The sequence below is a fragment of the Octodon degus genome, unplaced genomic scaffold (assembly GCF_000260255.1).
Source record: "Octodon degus isolate 3935 unplaced genomic scaffold, OctDeg1.0 scaffold00092, whole genome shotgun sequence".
NCBI classification, from domain to species: domain Eukaryota; kingdom Metazoa; phylum Chordata; class Mammalia; order Rodentia; family Octodontidae; genus Octodon; species Octodon degus.
In genome coordinates this window covers 6516414-6535872 of record NW_004524668.1, presented here as the reverse complement: position 1 = coordinate 6535872, position 19459 = coordinate 6516414, and the positions used below count along the sequence as shown (strand labels likewise).

The following is a 19459-nucleotide window of genomic DNA, read 5'->3' as shown; positions in this document are numbered from 1 at the left end:
AAGCGCAAGGACCGGGGCTCACGATCCCTGTGTGCCAGCCACTGAAACTGGGCATGGTGGTGCATGCCTGTAATCCCAGCACTGGGGAGGCTGAGACAGGAGGATCACTACAAGTCTGAGCTGTATAGTGAGACCCTGCACCAAATAAAGAAAGAAAAATTTAAAAAGAAAATTTTGGGCTGAGGAGATGGCTCAGTGGAATAAGCACTTCCCTGGCAAGTGCAAGGGCTTGAGTTCAATCCCTGGTTCTGAAAAAAAAAAAAAAAAAAAAAAAAAAAAAAACTTACAAAAAAAAAAAAAAAAAAAAAAAAATTTAAAAAAAAAAAAAAAAAAAAAAAAAAAAAAAAAATTTTGACTCCAAGTCAGATTTACTTAAAAAAAAAACAAAAACAAAAACACTTAACTATATAAAATAGATAAATTTTATCTATAACTCATACCTCAGAATTTTTTTAAGTCACGATTAAGCTAGGGAAACAAACCATCAATTTAAGAAATATCTTCTTTAAAAAAAATTTTTTTTTGGCAGAACCGGGATTGAACTCAGGCCATTGCGCTTGCCAGGGAAAAGTGCTTATTCTACTGAGCCATCTCCCCAACTCTAAAAAGTTTTTTAAAAGTGAATAGATAAATAAAAATGAGGGCCGGCCAGATAGCTTAGCTTAGCCTACTTAGGCAGAGTGCAGTTACTGGGATTCAATCACCAGTATGCCGGGCCAGCCCTGCCCCTGGGGTGCGCTAGATGGCTATTGAGACTGGGCATGGTGGCACACGCCTGAGATGGTATTGCTTTGATGGTATTGCTTACCAAATTATAAATTTACTGATTAGACTGTGAGTAACTTCTACTTAAAAGATCCTGAAACATATGGAAGAAAGTCAAAGCTCACCTAGCAAAGGTCACTGCCCCCAGATTCTCAGTTCATATGTAAGAGCCAATAAAGAAACAAATGACAACTCAAAATGGTGACTGCCCCTTAAGCAAGTAGGAAGTAAAATATCACTCACTTGTAAATGTTGGAGTTGGGATGGTTGGTAAGAATATGGTTCTGAGTCCGCAGAATCTCCACAGCCTTCTGTGAATACTCCTTTAACTAAAATAGAATTTAATAAAAAACAAATAAACACCGTTAAAGCCCAACTCTTTGAGTAGAATCGACTTTTGTCCTTGCTTTCTGGCAGAAGATCACCCCGCAACTGCTGCCCTTCTCACAACCAGAGAAAGCTGGGCCTAACTCCCAGTGGCTCCAGGATTTCTAGCGCCTTCAGAAGTTTCACTGTAGAAACAGGCCATCTTTCAGAGCTCATGGAGGCACACGCGAGACCCACGACCGCTACTCTCCTACAGAGCTCATAGAATGGTGGCCTACTTGCAGAAGCGCTTCGGGGCGCATGATCAGGGCCACTGACACCATCAGAAGCACCTTCTTTCCTAAGCAGCTTTGCTGAGTTGCACTTTCTCTCAATCCTTTTTTCTTTTTTGGTATTTAGTACAGGGTTTATAGGGTCTCTCTACGTAGATCGGACTCGTAGTGATCCTCCCGGTTTCAGTCTCCCCAGTGCTGGGAGTACAGGCTTGTGCCACAACACCCAGTCTTAACTGCCATCTCAGTGTGCCCCGGGGATGGGGCCTGCACAGCATGCCGGGGATTGAACCCTGGTCACTGCATTCTGCCTAAGCAGGCGCTTTATTTAGTCTGCTGAGCTATCTGACTGGCCCTCAATCTGATTTTCATGGCTAAAACAATTCAGACTGCACTTACATGCTACCGTGTGAGCCATCTACATGCTATGCACACAGACAGTGCTTAATAAAAAATGTAAAACTCGATATTCAAGGGAGATTTTATGTATGTACCCCTTATCTAAGTTTAGCAGTATATGGCTAATTCAAGAGAGGAGATTCAGTGTGAAGGCAGCCTCTCTGATTGCCCATCAGCTGGTACCTTCTTCTCCGTCTGTGGAGTTTTCAAGGAGAAATATCCTAGGAGGTCCACAAACTGGGCAGCCTTACGACCGTAAGCTGGCAGTTCTGGCCAGATAGACCACATGAGATCCAGCAGGAGCTCCTGCTGAGATTTGCTGGAGTTCCTGTAGGAAAATGACAGCTCCTATTACCACATAGCACAGAACCCGGGGACACTTCTCCTTCTTACCACGGCCCAGCTACTGTTCCTATGTGAATCTATTTTCCCACAACAGAGGCTTAACTTGCAATAATTTTGTGGTTCTTCTGATCATTAGCCCAAATATAGTGCAGTTGTCATTTGCTACTTCCAGGAGGTGGTCTATTCTCAGTCCTGCAACCTACAGATATTCCACAATAGATACTGAGCTTTTTTAGGCTAAGAGTCAAGCCTGATCATTTTACTAACTCCTAAACGTAGCCTGGGTGGAAAAGTCTCTTGCCTGTGATGTAAGTTTAATAGCTAAAAGGCAGATAGCTCAAGCTCAATAAAGAAACTGCAAGAGAGCTCAGGCTGGTATAAAAACAGACACTGGGGCCATCAGTATGTAATGTCAAACCAAGGAAGAACTATACGTCATGAACTCTGGACCCAGACCCATAAACCCCTGTGAAACTAAGCCTGTCACTACCTGTAGATATGCAGTGTGAGGCAGTGGGCCTGCCAGCGCACGGAAGAAGAATTGGACTCCAACAGGAAGCACCGCAGAAACTGAATCAGGGTTTCCTTGTCAGCAAATTTGTTAAGCTGGTTCACCAAAGCTGTGCAGAGCTGGTCCTCCTGGCTGCCCGAGCTCTCACCTGCAAGAAGAGGGTAGGACTTATGGCCAAGAACTTGGGATAAGGCCCTTGTACACCCAAGGTCTGTGTTGCCATATGGAGAGGAGGGAATTCTACTCAGTTCTAATAAAGTTACTATAAATGTAACAAAGTAATTTTCAGTTGCTTACTAGGAAATAGGTCAACCCCAATTAAGACATACAATAATGCCCCATACAAGCACAGGATAATGTTGCTTACACTGAGGTTAGCACTGAAAAAATTTAGGTATACTGGAGGAACTCAGTTACCATTATTACAGCCCTATTCAGAGATATCTCAATTAACTGGGGTTTTTGTTGTTTTTAGTTTCCTTGAAAAAGAATGAGGGAGGGGGAAACTGGCTCTGCAGAGTGAGAATGGGTAGAGTAAGAAAGGAAAATAAAAGAACACCCTGGAGGAAATGGGGGGGGGGGCGCTGTGGTGAGGGAAGCCATAATAGCCTTAATAATCAACTGCTAGAACCCACTACTGATCACCTGCTGCGATCTCGGGTGTCCAAAGGCCATAAAAGGAGTGAAGCGAAAGGTAAGGGGTGGCTGAAAAGCTGGCACACATGGAGGTTTCACAGCTGATTAAGACTGGATTTTACTTAACTCTGATAATCACTCCACAGAGCAGGTGTTATTTTTATTACTCCAAAGGACAAGTAGCTTGATCTACTAAAAATGTTCAGTTGCACTTTGAAATTTCCTACTGGTCACTTGATATAGGATGTCACATAACTGTTTGCGGTACCACCTTCATTACAGTGCAAATGATACATAAAGTAAACACCAGAGGGTATTTGGAAAAATCAGGATAGACTTCAGAAGTTCAAATTAAACCATGTATATTGAGAGTTAAACATATCACTCTGACCACCAAAGACCAGAGAGTGACTTACTGTCTTTCTCTTTCTCCTTCTCTTCTTTCTTGCTCTTTTTAGTGGAAGACTTAGACTGAGCTGTGGTTTGTCCAGAACTGGTGGCCACAGGGGCTGAAGAAGCCACACTAGAGGACCCAGTGGAGGCTGCCAGGGCAGCAAGCACCTTGCTGCCACAGAGAGCACAGGAGAGCAGCTGCAGAAGCACTGGGGACACCCCTTCGTCCACCAGGAAACTCACTTGGAGGAGGAAGTACAGGACCGCTGCAAGCAGAAGGGTGACAATGAGCTCTGGGACAACTGAGCCACTTACACTCAACATGGCCACACCTGCCCATTTCCACTAGCTTTCTTCTCTGCTAAGAACTGATAAGACAAAAGTAGAAAGGTTTGCAACAACTACAGACAGACTAGATCCAGGCCCTACTCTTCTGAATAAGACATTTTTCTAGACTCTTCTACTCTTTATCTTGTCTGCCACAACCTGAGAAGTCAGATATTCCTACTCTGTGCTCCTATATCTCCCCAAATATTGATTATCATCCCGGCACTGGTGTTTTCGGTCATTTAAGGAAGGGTCTACAGGGTGTTCAGGGTCTCACTACTAGATCGGGACTCGCAGTGATCCACCTGTTTATAGACTCCCAAGATCTGGGATTAGAGCTAGGATTACAGGCGCGCTACCACGCCCAGTCTCAACTGATGAGGGAAGTGCCCCAGGGGCAGGACCCAGCCCTTGCACCTGTTTGCAGGCACTTTAATCTACTATTTGGCCAGCTCTCACTGTTTTTGGCCTTTTTGAGATAGAGTTTCACTATGCCATTCAGGCTGGCCTCAAACTCATGTAACCCTCCTGCTGCCTCAGGCTCCCAAATGCTGGGAGGACAGGTGTGTACCACCACGCCCAGCCTCCTTGTCACTCTTGCATGTTTTGGTCTTCCTTGCTAGGCAGCTCTGCCTCTACGTCTTGCTCATGGCTCTACCTCCAGCATCCAGTTTCATGCTTAGCAAACAGGTCACAACAGACAGTTGTTGAAAGAATGAACAACCGCAACCAAATGGTACAGCACTGCTTACAGTCGTCTTTGATGCAGAATTTCTGCCAGTTGACAGTCCGCTGGGCAGCAATCTCCGCGCAGGCCTTCAGGTGCTCCATCTGAAAGGGAAGCGCAGCGCAGCACACAAGCAGCTCCATCAGGCAGGTCACGGGACACCCGCCCTGCTGCCTTGAGAGGCTGCCATCCTGGCTAAGACACGCGTCCCTTGTAACGGCTGAAGCTGGGAGCAGGGCCTACAAGGCCGCAACTCAGAATCATCCTCTGTCCTGCTCCCTATACAGGTCCTTTGTTTTCAAGGAACATCTCACTGAAGTGGCTACAAAGACAGACCACCCCCTGAGAAGCTACAATCTGGTTCCAGTTCACTTTTTTGCTACAAACACAATACCAAGGGTACTAGATGAGCAAGATAGGACTCTTCATTTTGAAGATGTTCTTCCTAGATCTTTAAAGGCAAAAAACTCCATTTATTCCCATAGACCAGAGAGTTTCTTTGTAGGAGCTAACATGTTTTATACTCTACACTCTATCATTCTAGCATTCAGGAACAAAACCCTGAGGGACACAAACTTCAGACTGATTCTATCCATGACACAAGCAAATGACACTGATAAGCTCAAGACACCCATGTCACAGCAGTTACACTGTCAGGTGAGGGTGGAAATTCCAGACCCTGAAGCCAACTACACGATGCAGAGCACCCACTCAGGCGCAACCCCAGCTACAGCTCCCCTAAACACTTAAAAGCCCTGTACTGCCCCAGCCTATCACATGCCCCTCCCCCTCCCGACCCTCGTACCAGGCTGATGAGGGTGTCATACTGCAAGGCGGAGCCGGAGCTGGCCGTGACCACACTTGCCCGGAGGAATATCCCCTGCTCCTCCAGCAGCTTCTTGATCCCACGCACGTGGGAGTCCAGGGTGTGCAAATCACGGAGCTGGCGATACTTCTCCTTTGATCCACAGATGAAGAGCAGAAGTTTGCGGACTTGACGGCGCACAAATGGCGTCTGCTGGATCATTAGGTACTGAGGGCATAAAGGACACACAATTGCTCTGGACTGTGTCTACTATGACTCCAGGATTGAGTTTTAATGAAAAAAAAAAAAAAAAAAATTAGTGCTGGGATTGAACCAAGAGCCTTTTTTGGATTGAGCTACAATCACACTCCTCCCCATCCTTCCTCTTCTGTTGTTTTTGAGACAAGGTATTGCTAGTTCAGGCCAGCCTTGAATTTCGTGCAGCCCAGCTGGCCTCATCCTTGCAGCAATCACCCTACCTCAGCCTCCCCGTGTGCTGGGATTATAGGTGAGTGCCATCATACCCAGCTCTAGTGGGCTTTATTAAAAACTGCTGAGAAACACAGCACATGCCACAGTCATTCACAAGGGCTTGGCTCTGAGCCGTGCAGATATCAAACTCCAGAAATGCCCAAACTTCTTACAGAACCGTTATACATTGTCTATATGTTTTTTAAAATCTCTCAATTATTATATGTAATATAATGCAAATATTTCATAAATAATTATACTGTGCTAATCATGAAATATATATATTTTTGATACAGGTCTTGCAGCGCAGTTCGGACTCATAGTGATCCGCCTGTGTCAGCCTCCCTAGGGCTGGGATTACAGGCGCACACATCTGGTTTTAGGGACAGCACAGCATGCAGTACTAGGGATTAAATTTGGGACCTGGTACTTGCCAGGAAGGCACTTATGCCGCTGAGCTAACCCCTGAGCCCAGGAAATAATTAGAAGAGAAAAAAAGTTTATATGTGTCAGCACAGGTACAATTTTTAAATGTGTATTTTTTGTTCCAGTTGGTTGAATCTGTTGCAGAATGCACGACTTCCAGGGGACAACTATATTTCCTTCCAGCCAGGCTTGCCTCTGATAAGAGGAAGTGCGAGAAAAACACACAAAGAGCTTAAAAAGGAAAAATGGAATTTTAGTATTCACACTCCTTTTCCTCAAGTACTTAGCAAGCTGTAAGGAAACTGGCCTTTGTACTATCCCACAAAGGAAAATTATACAGAAAAAGAAATTCGGAAATCTTTTTCAGGTAAGACAGGGCAGAGGCTGGGCTGGTACAGTCAGAGAACTCAAAGTAGCCACTTGAGATTATTCTTCCCAGAGTTGTTATTTGGCTGCTGTGCTGGTTCAGCTACCCTCCCTCAGCTCCAAGCTCATTCACCCTACTCTGCCAGGAGAGGACCAGAAGAGCAGAACCGCTCTGCTGAGATTCCATGGGGTGGGGGTGGGGGGCACTGGAAGCAGGAGCCAAAGGGCCTGCTCCCTCATGCTGCTTAGAGCCCAGGCCACAGGCCTTCGCAAGGCAACTGCAGCTGGCTCGACCTGGCAGCTTTCAGTGTCACTAGCATCTAAACATCACATCCCTAGGGCTCCAGATGTACCAAGAGCAGTATCCCTTCTCAGAGAGCCAGAGCTCTCTCTCCTATTCCTACCAGGGCTACTGGTAGACAGTTGTTTCTACATGGCTCCCTTTCTGTTTTTGGTTCTCAAATACCTATTTAACCAGTTCCCTATACCAAGATCTCTCTGTGTGGGTAACTAGTCTACCTTGTTTTCCTGACAGCTGAACAACTAAACTTGTCTATCACCACTTCATGTGAGTGAAGTCAAATGTACATAATCAGAAACTACAGCTGATGGCTGGATACACATCCTGCACAATCTCACTGTCCAGCAGAAGAGGGCCCCAACCTGAACAACTGGAAGGGCTCTCTTAGGGGAACAGACAGGATTAGTATGTTAGTTGATACATTGTGTCAACTTGGCTGAATTAGCCAAGCCCTGCAGGTGGGCAGGGCCCAGGAACTGAGAAATGCTTCCTGCTGCCCTGCCCCACTTCCAGAGAAGTCCTAGTCTTTGGAGGAGCTTGATCTTTGCAGCGGTGCAACTTTGGAGGAGCTACAATCACCAGTGTTGGCAGTCAGCACAGAAGGAAGAGAGAGGCTTGATGGACGCCGCTGCAGCTGCTGCTCCTCCTCTGCTCTTCATTGTTTTCTGCCGCATGAACTGCTATTTGACCTGGAGCCAGCAGAATATGGACTGAACCCTCCAGTAACTGTGAGCTAAATAAACCTTTCCTTCCTTCATTTTGAGTGTCAGGTATTTGTCCCAGCAACAAGTAAACAGTAAGACAATTAGGAAGAAAGCAAGCCACACTGGTGATGGCAAATGTGTCCACCCCTGGGCAGGCACACTGTTCAGGATCTTCACTCACCTCTGAGAGAAAGTAGAACCACGAGTGATCAAAGACAGGAGGTGGGATCCGGGAATTGGTGTCAGCAATCTTTTTGATTTGGTAAGGAAGCCTCAGAACCATCTCGGTGAGAAGCTGAGTATAGGCCTCAAACACATCAGCAGCATGACCCTACGAGAAAAACAACTGCGTGAGAGCCTGTGCTTACCACATCCCCACAGCCACAATCAAGAAAAAGAGAAATATATGCTTCCTAGGCATCCTATGTACATGCTGAAAGGCACCTTTCAAATTTGGAGCCATCGTTAATTAACAATTTAGTTTATAAACTCTGACAACCTCAGGCTCCTGGGGGGTAACTTAGTTCATGCAAAGGCTCACTGGAGACAGAGCTCACTATCCTTAAATGTTCTGATATTTTCTTCTATAAGTTCTGACAGTGGATTGATTATACTCTGGTAACACAAAAATTAAAGCTAGACTGGCAAAAAACTGGAAAAATGGTAGTGGGAAAGGATTTCAGACTTTCTATGAGAAACGTATTTTGCCCCCTAGAATCAAAACATTCCATTATAACAAGAAATAGTAACTCAAGTGGACTAGAATCACTAAACTCAGTCAAAATGTCTGGGTTCACATCCCATGAACAGGCAGGGCAGTGAGAGATCAAAGGCCAGTAGAAACAACAGCTGTCTTGCAAGCTGGGTGGTCCTATAAGAAAGAGCTGCAGGAGACTAGGGCCCCAACATGTTTCATACATTTAATTCCCAGGTACTTATTAAATCCATAGTAACTACTGAAAGTAAAAATAACTTTTAAAGATAGTCTTTGCTGATAGTTTGGAGAGAACACATGAATTTGTACAGAGCGCTCTGGAAAACTTGACAGCAGGGAAGCATATGTTAGTGAAGATTTTCCCAAGGATTCAATGACTGACGTGGGTATTAAAGAAGAACTAGAGTCAGTTAGAAGAGAGAAAAAAGGATACAGAAGGAGAAGAAAAACACTGAGAAAAGACAGCATGTACAAAAGCATATGCCACACCTGGAAAAAAGATACACAGTGGCAGGCTGTCTGTCAGTGAAGGGGTTGTGGGCACTAAAGCTCAAGTTAAGTAGGTGCTGGATATGAGGACTATTTGGTCTGAAAGTTAGGCAAAAGTACCAAAGGGTTATTTAAAATGAGAAGAGTATCATTAGATTCACATTATATGCTTTTTTTTTTTTTAAATGCCTGCAATATTCCTGCCTATTCAAAGCCATTCTGAACAGACAGTGAAAACCACAGCTAGTCTAAAAAGCACAAAGCAGCAGCAGTCATGCCAAATAGCAGCATATGTGGCCCACTGGTATGGGGTAGGGACTACACCAAGTAATTTACAAACACACCTCGTTCAGTATTCACAGTTACCCTACGAAGCAGATACTGTGTTCTCATTCTCTAAGGTCAGGTGAAATTTCTTCACACCTCTTGGCTGGCAGCTAAGAACAGTGGGTTTAAACTCCTCTGAGCAAAGTCCACCTTACCTACCACGGGAAAGGGCCTCTCGGGACAGGAAGGAACATCTAACATGTGTGTGAGGACACAACGTACATACACCTGATGGTGTTACCTTACACAGGCTCATCTATTCTCCAAGGGTCTTAACATAAAATGACTGATTTCACTCAATCCCGCTGATTTATAGAGGCAGGGGTAAGAACCCAGGAAGAAAAGGTTGGGAGAAACAGTCATTCGTTAAATCATGCTGAGGCTAACACAAGCGAGGAGCACAGCTGCCCCCGGATGCTTCAGTTCTGCTCACTGGAAGCACAGAGCACAGTGCCTGAGGAGGATTGGCAGCTCCTCTGTTCAGGGAAAAACCTCACCTTTACATACTGGCGGAGAAAGAACGGGCTCATGTCAGGAGGAGATGAAGTTGTATGTGGTTTCAGCAACTGGTTGGTAGCCACAGGCTCCTCGTCATTCTGCTGGCTCTTCCAATACTCCAGCAACGACTTGAGCACATGCAGACAATAGTCTACAGCTCCAGAGCTCAGCAGGGCTGCGGCTGTGGCACTGGAGATGAGGGAAGATGACTAGAAGGGAGAAAAACACAGGGTAGGCAAGAATGTCTTGTAAAAACTAAAACCTAGTTGGGTGTCATGGAGTAGGAGATACAACAGTTAGAATTTGCTGTTCTGGAACAGCTAATCGGTCTCTTTGTTAAAAACTTCCCAAATGCTTGAACACTTCCCCAACTCTTTTAAACAACAGTATGTAAGAGAAAATGAATACCAGTTTTCAACCTAGCCTCTCTACATATGTGCCATTGGCCAGGGAGGCAAGGTCTACATAATCTTTGCCCTGGAGGGACTTGGTTTTATTTTTCCTTTGGGCAAGGAGAAAAGAAACCCATTTCAAGAACAGAAAACTTCTGCGCTCATGGGTATTTCTTAGCAGCCTCAAACTCCCAGTAGGGGCTCTTCCACAGAACCAGCTTCCAAAGGAGATGGAGTGAGTGCTCACATGCATAAAAAAGTAGGAGAAAAGCTACTGTAAATAAGACCATTAGGCAAGCCTTGCAAATCCCAGCAAACCCCACAGCTCATAAGCTCATTAAGATTGGAAGCAGTTCAGCCTCAATTTCTACCTTCTCCGCTTTGTGCTAATCTCCTTTCACCACACACATTTTGCTTTCTCTCTGCTTTATTACCATACCTTATAGCAACAGGCACTAGGGGAATCCTCTTAACCACTCTGTGCCTTGCAGAGCAGGTCCTTGCTTTTCAATAATGGAACTTCCAAACCCTTTAACCCCTCCACTGGAAGGATTGTTGGCAAAGACCTGGGCATGGGAGGGATTCTGAAAAAGGTGGAGGTTCTGCTCTTGAAGAAGTAACATCTTAAACTCTTACTCTTCCTGGACAACAATGGCTTTCTTCTAGTGAAGAACCATCACCTTTGCCCTCAGCCAGTCCGCTTGTCTTTCCCCAAACCCATATGTTCAAAGCAAAAATACCTCACATATGGAAGACTTGGATCCAGATTTGGTGCGGGACATGAAGACACTCAGAAGTCTCATCACTACCAAATGGACTTCATTCAGGGCAGTGCGCTCATTCTTCTTGGCGACATCCTGTACACAGAAGCAGAGGCTCAGGAGCCTGCCCTTATTTCATGCGAGAGACATCCTCCAAACAAGGTTCCCTGAAATTGCTCAGCCCTAATCATTCACTGCTGAACAAGGACAGACTGAGCTCCAGTGTCTCCACAGACCGTATCTGAGATACCCAGAGCCTTCCAAACTCAGGAAGCCATAGTAAAACAGAAACAGCTAATTTAATGTTTTCACCTCAATGAGCTACAAAAGTTCAGGGACATTGTCTCATTTGTCATTTCTGCTCAGGATTCAAAAGCATGCCTGGGCCATAGTAGGCACCAAACTCACTATGTTGAACCAAGAAAACTGGAAGGCTCAGTGTAAAAGGAGAACCTGAGAAAACATCTTGGCCAATCTCTGCTTTTCACGCAGCACAATTCTCCAATTTTACCTTTTTATCCATGCCCAGCTCAGCGATAAGCTGTGACAGGAGGTTGTCCAGGGCCCCCTTGTCTTTCTCATCTTCACCATCCAAGTCTGTAGTAAGCATAAGAATGACCTGGGTGGCAAAGGGAATAAATATGAAGCCAATTTCCTGACGGTAACAACTCTAAACATAGGATTTCTGGTGAAAACCCAACCTTACTGACTTTCCTGTCAACTGTAACTGTAATACTTTAAAGAGTTCCAGATGGTAGTTTTCCCCAAGCTTAAGTGTACAGAGTCATAAAAGTCAAATTTTTATACATGCCATATTTGTTATCACTGAAGAAATTTTTGCAAAAAGTTTACAACATTAATGGACTAACCTGTATTCCATCTAACCAAAAGGGATTAGATGGGGCAGCGTGTGGTAAACCAAAAATTAAAGAATTCTGGCTCTAAGAAAAGCAGTTAATAAAAGAAAAACAATAGTCTGAACTTCTAATACAAAGAGAGATAATACAGGCTAAGAGTCTATTGCTCCTGACTTTCAACAGCTAGATGGGCACTAAAAAGAAAATCCCCTAACCTTTAACCTTTTCATCTATAAGCTGAAAGGTTGAAATTTGCAGCTCAAAACTACACTCTGTCCTTCTGTGACCCAATATCAAACAAGGCTTCCAAGTCCCCTGGAAGCCGCGCACTGCTTAAGCTCAGCCCAATGGAATGTGGCAGACCCAGGAGAGCCAACGATACCTGCATGTACGGAATGGCCCGGACACCTCCAACATTTCGTAACTGCGGCAAGGTCTGCAGTAACCTTTCCAACAGCATCAGTCGGACCATGTGCAGCCTAAAAGGCCAAGGAAAACATGTACATGAAACATGAGCCAGTATACACAAGGAACAGAATGCTTAGAAATAATCTTAGCATTAAAAAGATGTTACGAAGCCAGGTACAGTGAACTCCACTGGTAGTCCCAGCTACTTGGGAGACTGAAGCAAGAGGATAACTTAGTCTAAGCGTTAGGAGGCTAACCTAGGCAATGCAGAGACCCCAACTCAAAAAAGTCCAACCAACCAAACAAAAAGATTTAAGCAATGTCCACTGGTATACCAGAAACATTAGTGAAATCGAAATCTAAAAAGAGCCAAACTATTCTAAACTACAATTAGTTAAAAATAGTTCCCAAGCAAGCTATTTGTTCCTCGTCATTCTTAGTTCAGAACTCAACCTCTAACGGCAAGCTTTATGGCTTCCTAACACATGGCCCTGTAACACCCCAGCATATTTTTCTGCAATTCTATCTGCAAACTCTGTACATCCACTTGCACGGTGCCTTGGCTCCTTCCTTTTCATGCTTCCCAGATCCACACAAATGGTCAGCTACTGCTTTACTCTCCCACATCCTACCCTACTGTTCCTAGTGTAAAATTCAATGTCAACACACACCCTCCTACTAGACCCAGAAATTCACTTGGTGCCTACACTGTTGTCCTCATCAGCTGACCCACAGCTGGCCTTCTGTACTATCTGGCTTTCCAGCTGACATGTGGATTCAGCAGGGCCAAAATGAAAGCTCATTAAGGTCCTGCTGACCAGCTCACTAGCAGTGTCATCTACAGCATGATCTCAGGTAGGTGCACAGGTGCTGAATCAATAGGTTCACTCTCCTAATTAGTGAACTATTCCTGCCTCATTTTATCTTAGAAACGATTTGTAAGAAGTCATATGCATATATATATATATATGTATATATGTATGTATGTATATATATATACATATGCATATATATATGTATATATGTATATATGTGTATATATATATATATATATATATATATGAAAATCACATACATACACGTATACACACATGTATTCCCATCATTGCTGGCTTCAAAGCCCACATATTTTGACAATGTACTTTTATTGCTCTTCAATCTAGTTAAAACTGTTGTAATTTAGTACATGTATATACACGTATACAAAAATCACATACACGTATATATATATCACACACACACACACACACACACACACGTAAGTGTATATATATAAAATATTATATATCCTAGCAGGTATCTAGAATATTTTCAAGTGCTCGCTTTGGCAGCACATATATTAAAATTGGAATGACGAAATATTTTCAGAATAGTAAATGTTGGGCCCGGGGAGATGGCTCGGTAGAATAAGTGCTTCCCTGGCAAGCGCAAGGGTCTGAGTTCAATCCCTGGTTCTGCCAAAAAAAAAAAAAAAATGTTGAGACAATGATAGGTACAGCAAAAATTCAACAATTTTGTAGACAACATAAAATAGGCTCAGAGATGGTTGTCTTCAGATTTACAGAACATACACGTACTAAGGAAAAGTCAACAAGTGAGTAAAGTCAGGACATAAACCCAAAGAATGCTAGATTTCTACTGGCTTTTCAAACTTTTAGATTGTACTCTTGAAACTTAATAAAAAGTTTAAGCCCTTTAGCCAAAAGCTGTGACTCCCTTTGCTTTAGTGACATAAGATAAAATTCACTTTTATTTAAAGGTTTACTAAAGCACTTGCTTGGGCACACTCAGTCAGGTGCAGGGGGCCACAGTTCGATCCCCACCTCCACATGCCACACCAGAGCTGCCCTTAAAGCAGCGTGTGCCAGCCAAAAAAAAAAAAAAAAAAAAAAAAAAAAAAAAAAAATCCTTCAAGGCTTGCAGGTTCGCTCATTCATTTAAAGGTTTACTGACCAGTTACTTAACTTATTCATGAAAAAGCCAAAAAACACTGAAGACAGCTCTGTTAGCAATGTCTCTGGGTCACCTAAATTGGCTTTTCTCCTAAAAGCAACTGAAAACCCTAAAAAGATATTACATCATTTTAGAAGCAACAAGTTTCTAGAAATTTCAGTTAAAATCATACACTCATAGTACATTACCTAACCATAATAAATCAGAATTATAAATCAATAATAATGAGAAAATCTCCAAATGTTTAGAAATATAGAAATACATTTTGAAATTTTCCATGGGCCAGAAACTAAATTACAACATAATTTTAAGCAGATTGAACAGCAATAAAAATACACTATCAAAATATGTGGGATTTCAAGCCAGCCAATGATGGGAATGAAACCTCTGCAAATTGTGAGCTAAAACAAACCTTCAAACCTCCTTTAAAAAAGGGAGCAGGAGGCTTTGAGTAAACAAGGTTAAGGGGTGATTTGATAGTAGTCTCGCATCCCCCACACAATCTGGGGATGGAATGGAGGGTTGTGTTAGGCAAGCATACAACCCTTGACCATTACATGTTTCTAAAAAAGACTTAAATCAGTAAGTAAGCTTGTATCTCATGGAACCCAAAAAACCCAAGAAAACTAAAACAAAATAGTAAGTAGAGGAAAATAAAGAGTTGGAAAAAAATAAAAAGCAGATTACCAAAGAAGAAAATAAAAGCTGAAAACCAGTTTATAAGATAACATCCACTTAAAAATCCCTGAGCCCACATTACACTTAATGGTAAAATTCACAAACTGAGAGAAAGAGATTCAGAATTTTACCACTTGTTCTCATACCACTTTTGTCCTACTCAGAAGTCTACAAGAAGTATCTGCTGATATTAAGGGGAGAGGAGAGAGAAAAAGAAGATTGCGGTGCCAGAGACTGAACCCAGGGACGCATGCTCTACCACTGAGCTATACTCCAAGCCCTAATTTGTTCCTTTGCCCTAACTCTATTTGTGTCATATTTATCATGAAAGTACTGTCTCCTGAGGAAGGGGATACAGCTCAGCAGCACGAGCACCTGCCTGGCGAGCACAAGATCCCAAGTTTGATCTCTGGTACTACAAGGAAAAAAAAGAAAGAAAGAAAGAAAGAGAAGAAAAGAAAGTAAAATGCTGTTTTCTAAAACTGATAAAGTATGATACCTTTTAAATTTACACCTATATAGTTCAATTAACTTTATATAAAATCAGATTTCCAATCCATAATTCTATATAAATTTCTAACTGACCTATTGCTATTTATTAGAAAAAAATAATTTCCATGCTACACATAAGTGCCACCTTTCTCATTAATCAGATGACCATGTATAAATCTAACCCTAAACTCAAACCTGTTCTATAACTATCTTTCTTTGCACTAATATTACACTGTTTTAACTACCATGGGCTATAATAAGTATATAAGGATTTCTTACCTTATGAATTTTCTTCAGTACTGTCTTTGCTAATTAGTAATTAATCCCTTATACCTCCAAATAAATGTCATCAATCAGCATGTCAGTTTTAAAACATCTAATGTCAGGTAGGATTTGTGGAGATTATATAAATCTTTATCAATATGAAATAAATGTCATATTTGCAATGAGTCTTCCAATCCATAAACATGGTACAGTCAATTATTTAGGTCATTATTTGTAGCTTTTAGTGTGTATGTTTATCAAACATATTTCCATATATTTATTGATTTTTTTCCATACTACTCAGATCAACGAAGTAAAGAACAAAAAAGAAAAAGTACATAAAAAGATATGGAGGGGCCAGGGAGATAACTTAGTGGAATAAGCGCTTGCCTGGCAAATGCACGGGCCTGACTTCAATCCCCAGTTCTGCGGAAAAAAAAAAAAAAAAATATGGAGAAGATATGATTTACATAGCCTCACATCTATTTAATGAACTCCCCAAAAGCTGAAAAACAGAAAATGAGGCAGAAGTAATATCTGATGAACAGGTAAAAAATTTTCACGATTAATGAAAGACACTAACCTAGATACTCTAGAATCCCAGACACCTAGGCAAACAAATGCAAAGGAGCTGTCATACTTAGCTAAGCAGTAGAGTATGTGCCTAGCATACAGAAGGCCCTGGGTCTGTCCCTAGCACAGCAAAACAGAAAAAAACACTGAAATCACAGAGAGCCCATTTTTTCTGAACAAAATAGATTAACCTAGAAATCACATTTAGAAACAATAAAGGTTCAATAAAAAGGCCCCTTATACTATCAAGTTAAAAAAAAAAACCTTCATCAAAAATAATTAACAGAATACATTCACTTTAACCAGGGATAGTGCTGCATCCTACAATTTCAGCACTCTGGGAGAATGAGGTAAGACTGCAAATTCAATTCCATCTTGGAAGTTTAGCAACACCTTGTCTCAAGGGGCCGGGGAGATGGCTCAGTAGAATAAGAGCTTCCCTGGCAAGCGCAGAGATCTGAGTTTAATCCCCGGTTCCGCCAAAAAAAAAAAAAAAAAAAAAAAAAAAAAAAAGACCTTGCCTCAAAATTAAAAACCTTTGCAACGCATAACACTGGGTTACGATAATCCATCCCATACTTTTCTACTGTAAATTTATACTTTAGCAAGTAGTCCGCTGTGCTCTGAGTAGCAGCACCAAGGGGACATAGAAGCAATCTCTGTGTTTACTCACTTGATACAAAAATAGGAAAGTGTGTGTATGTGTGCAAAAATGTCAAATCAGGACTTTTAGGTTTTGCATGTTTACCTGAGCATTATATGGGGGTAAAATACACCCACACCCCTCTTCTGTTAGGTAAACATGTATTTTATCACAATGAAATATGGGAATATGGGTGTGACTTACAACAGCTGCATGTGGAGAAAGCAAAAGCCCATCTGTGCCTTTACTCACTTGACAGAAAAATGGCAAGGTGTGTACAGGAGCTCCAAAACAGCAACAGGTGTTTTTTTTTTTTCCATGAAATGCTCATGGCTAAATTTTCATGCATTTAGGATTAATTTGTTTTCGGTTTTCTGGCAGAAGTATCCCAACTCAGTACAATGGCACATTAAAAACTAGGTCTGCAAGTTTTGGAGGACGTTGATAAAATAAATTATCAGATTACTCATGCATGGATAATGCTGAAGCTGATAATGACTTTGACATTGGCCACGTGAACCTAAGTTCTTATGACAGTGAAATGGAGCAAGAATTAGCCTATACAGACATGAGGAATATACACCTCATTAATTCAGATGACAAAACAACAATATGACATTATTTGACTTGTCAAAATGGTATAAAATACTCATGCAACCAAATGGAGCCATCCAATGTTAGAACTAGATCTGCAAATATAGTGAAGATCTTGGCAGATGTGAAACCTACTGGACAGAATACCAGCACTGCCATTCAATGTTGGAAATTGTTCATTAAGAGACAAAATGCTTCAAGATGTTGTGAAATACAAAAATGCTGAAATCCAAGTAAAAGTTCTGTGCACCAATAGCCATACTCAAAATGAGTACAACACATTAGCTGTCATGATAAGTGACCTTCTGCTGTACTCAGCAGGGCTTTCTCATGGTAATAACAGGAACATAAAAGACTTACAGAAGGGGCTGGGGAGATGGCTCAGTGGAATAAGCACTTCCCTGGCAAGCGCAAGGGCCTGAGTTCAATCCCTGGTTCCACCAAAAAAAAAAAAAAAAAGACTTATGGAAAAGACTGAAGGGTAGATAGGTGTGAGTTTGAGGGTTGATGACAAAACTACCCACAATGAGAAAAAGAAGTGATAATCTGGCTGCTATCTACTCACTGACAGATTTATGGGTAACTGTCAAACAATTTACAAACCATCTGAAAGTATGATTATTGAAAATTTTAGAGCATTTCATGGTCAGTGTAACTTCAGGCAGTATATGCCAAAAACATCTTCAAAATACAGCATAAAAATTAATGCCCTTGTACATGCAAAGGCTTATTATGCTTTCAATTTAGAAATTAGAAGCCAGATGTGGTGGTATGTGTTTGCAATCCGAGCACTTGGGAGGCTGAGTAGTAGTCAAGGCCAGCCTAGACTAACTAAAGAGCTAAAAGTCAGCCTCAACTAGATAACAAGGCCCTGTCTCAAAAAAAGAAAAAAAAAAAAAGGAAATTTATCCTGGAACTCAGCCACCAGGACCTTATTTATATAGTAATAAGCTGAATGCGGCTGTGAACATACTTGCTACTCCCTTCTCCCAAACTAATCAGAATGTGACATTCAGTAATTGGTTTTACCAGTTTCCAAGTGATGCTACGTTACTAACAAAATGTTACAATTTCAAAGCAGAGACTTCTATAATACTGTTCGGATTTCAGAAAGATGTAACATTGGCCTCATCTGTAGTAGAGAAAAACAAACCGGTACTGCTGGTGTCAACACAGTACCATGATGGAAATACTGACAGAGAAACCTTGACAAAATGGAAGTCTGAGACAGAAACTTTCTACAACAAAACCAAAGGCAGAGTAAATGTTGATGAGTTAGGCAGCAACTATGATATTGTAGCAACTATGATGTCACTGGAAACACAAAGCACTGGCCAATGGTTGTGTTTATTTACCCTAACTGTGTAGCATACAGTTTGATAGTATACAAAGAAAACAACCAGTGCAAAATGTCATGGAGAAATTTTCTTAAAGAGGATTTGGACTGGAGTTCATAAAAGATCATTTATAACAGAGGAAAACCAAAAATGTTTTTGCCCAGGGAACTCCACAAAAAAACTGTGGAGCACCCTGGTGAGCTGGCAGGTAGACAGGCAGGCACAGCATCACAAAGACCAACTACAACAGGAAAACCAAAAAGACGCAAAACCATACCCTATGAGAAAGGAGAGAACAAAACCTACGTGCTAACAATGTAAGTGATACTTGCGTATGGAACATACAGTTCTCTGTAAGAAGACTGCCTTGGGTATGACCGGTGAAGTGAAGATTACGTTACAGTAAACTTTTCATTATATTTACCACTGTAGCGCACATAGGTTTTTAGTTCTGTTGTTACCTTGTAGGTTTTGTAAGCCAAGTTCATAGCTCATGTGAAAATGTTGATATTAATTTTAATGTGCAATGTATAATAAGAATTTAGTACTTTATTTTACTAGTATTTTATGTTCCTGATAACTAGTCATGGTATAATAACCTCCTAACAAACAGCAAAACTGACAAGATGTCAAGTATGTCCTTAAAATGCCAGGAAAGTAAAGCACGTGTACGCTCTGAGTATAAGCAGTATGTGTGTATGGA

General features: G+C 41.9%; 1 protein-coding gene across 7 annotated transcripts in view; it reads right to left on the bottom strand.

The window, feature by feature from the left end:
* Ubr4 (ubiquitin protein ligase E3 component n-recognin 4) overlaps positions 1-19459 on the bottom strand; it is a 134468-nt gene that overhangs the window by 43522 nt on the left and 71487 nt on the right. For all 7 annotated transcript variants that reach the window (XM_023722546.1, XM_023722550.1, XM_023722547.1 and 4 more), the window contains 11 exons: positions 12197-12293; positions 11469-11576; positions 10937-11053; positions 9804-10013; positions 7957-8106; positions 5508-5735; positions 4728-4806; positions 3672-3914; positions 2599-2767; positions 1947-2091; positions 1009-1094 (listed from right to left, as the gene is read on the bottom strand). In XM_023722546.1, coding sequence (XP_023578314.1) covers positions 1009-1094; positions 1947-2091; positions 2599-2767; positions 3672-3914; positions 4728-4806; positions 5508-5735; positions 7957-8106; positions 9804-10013; positions 10937-11053; positions 11469-11576; positions 12197-12293 — 1632 coding nt within the window. The remainder of the gene's footprint in view (positions 1-1008; positions 1095-1946; positions 2092-2598; positions 2768-3671; positions 3915-4727; positions 4807-5507; positions 5736-7956; positions 8107-9803; positions 10014-10936; positions 11054-11468; positions 11577-12196; positions 12294-19459) is intronic.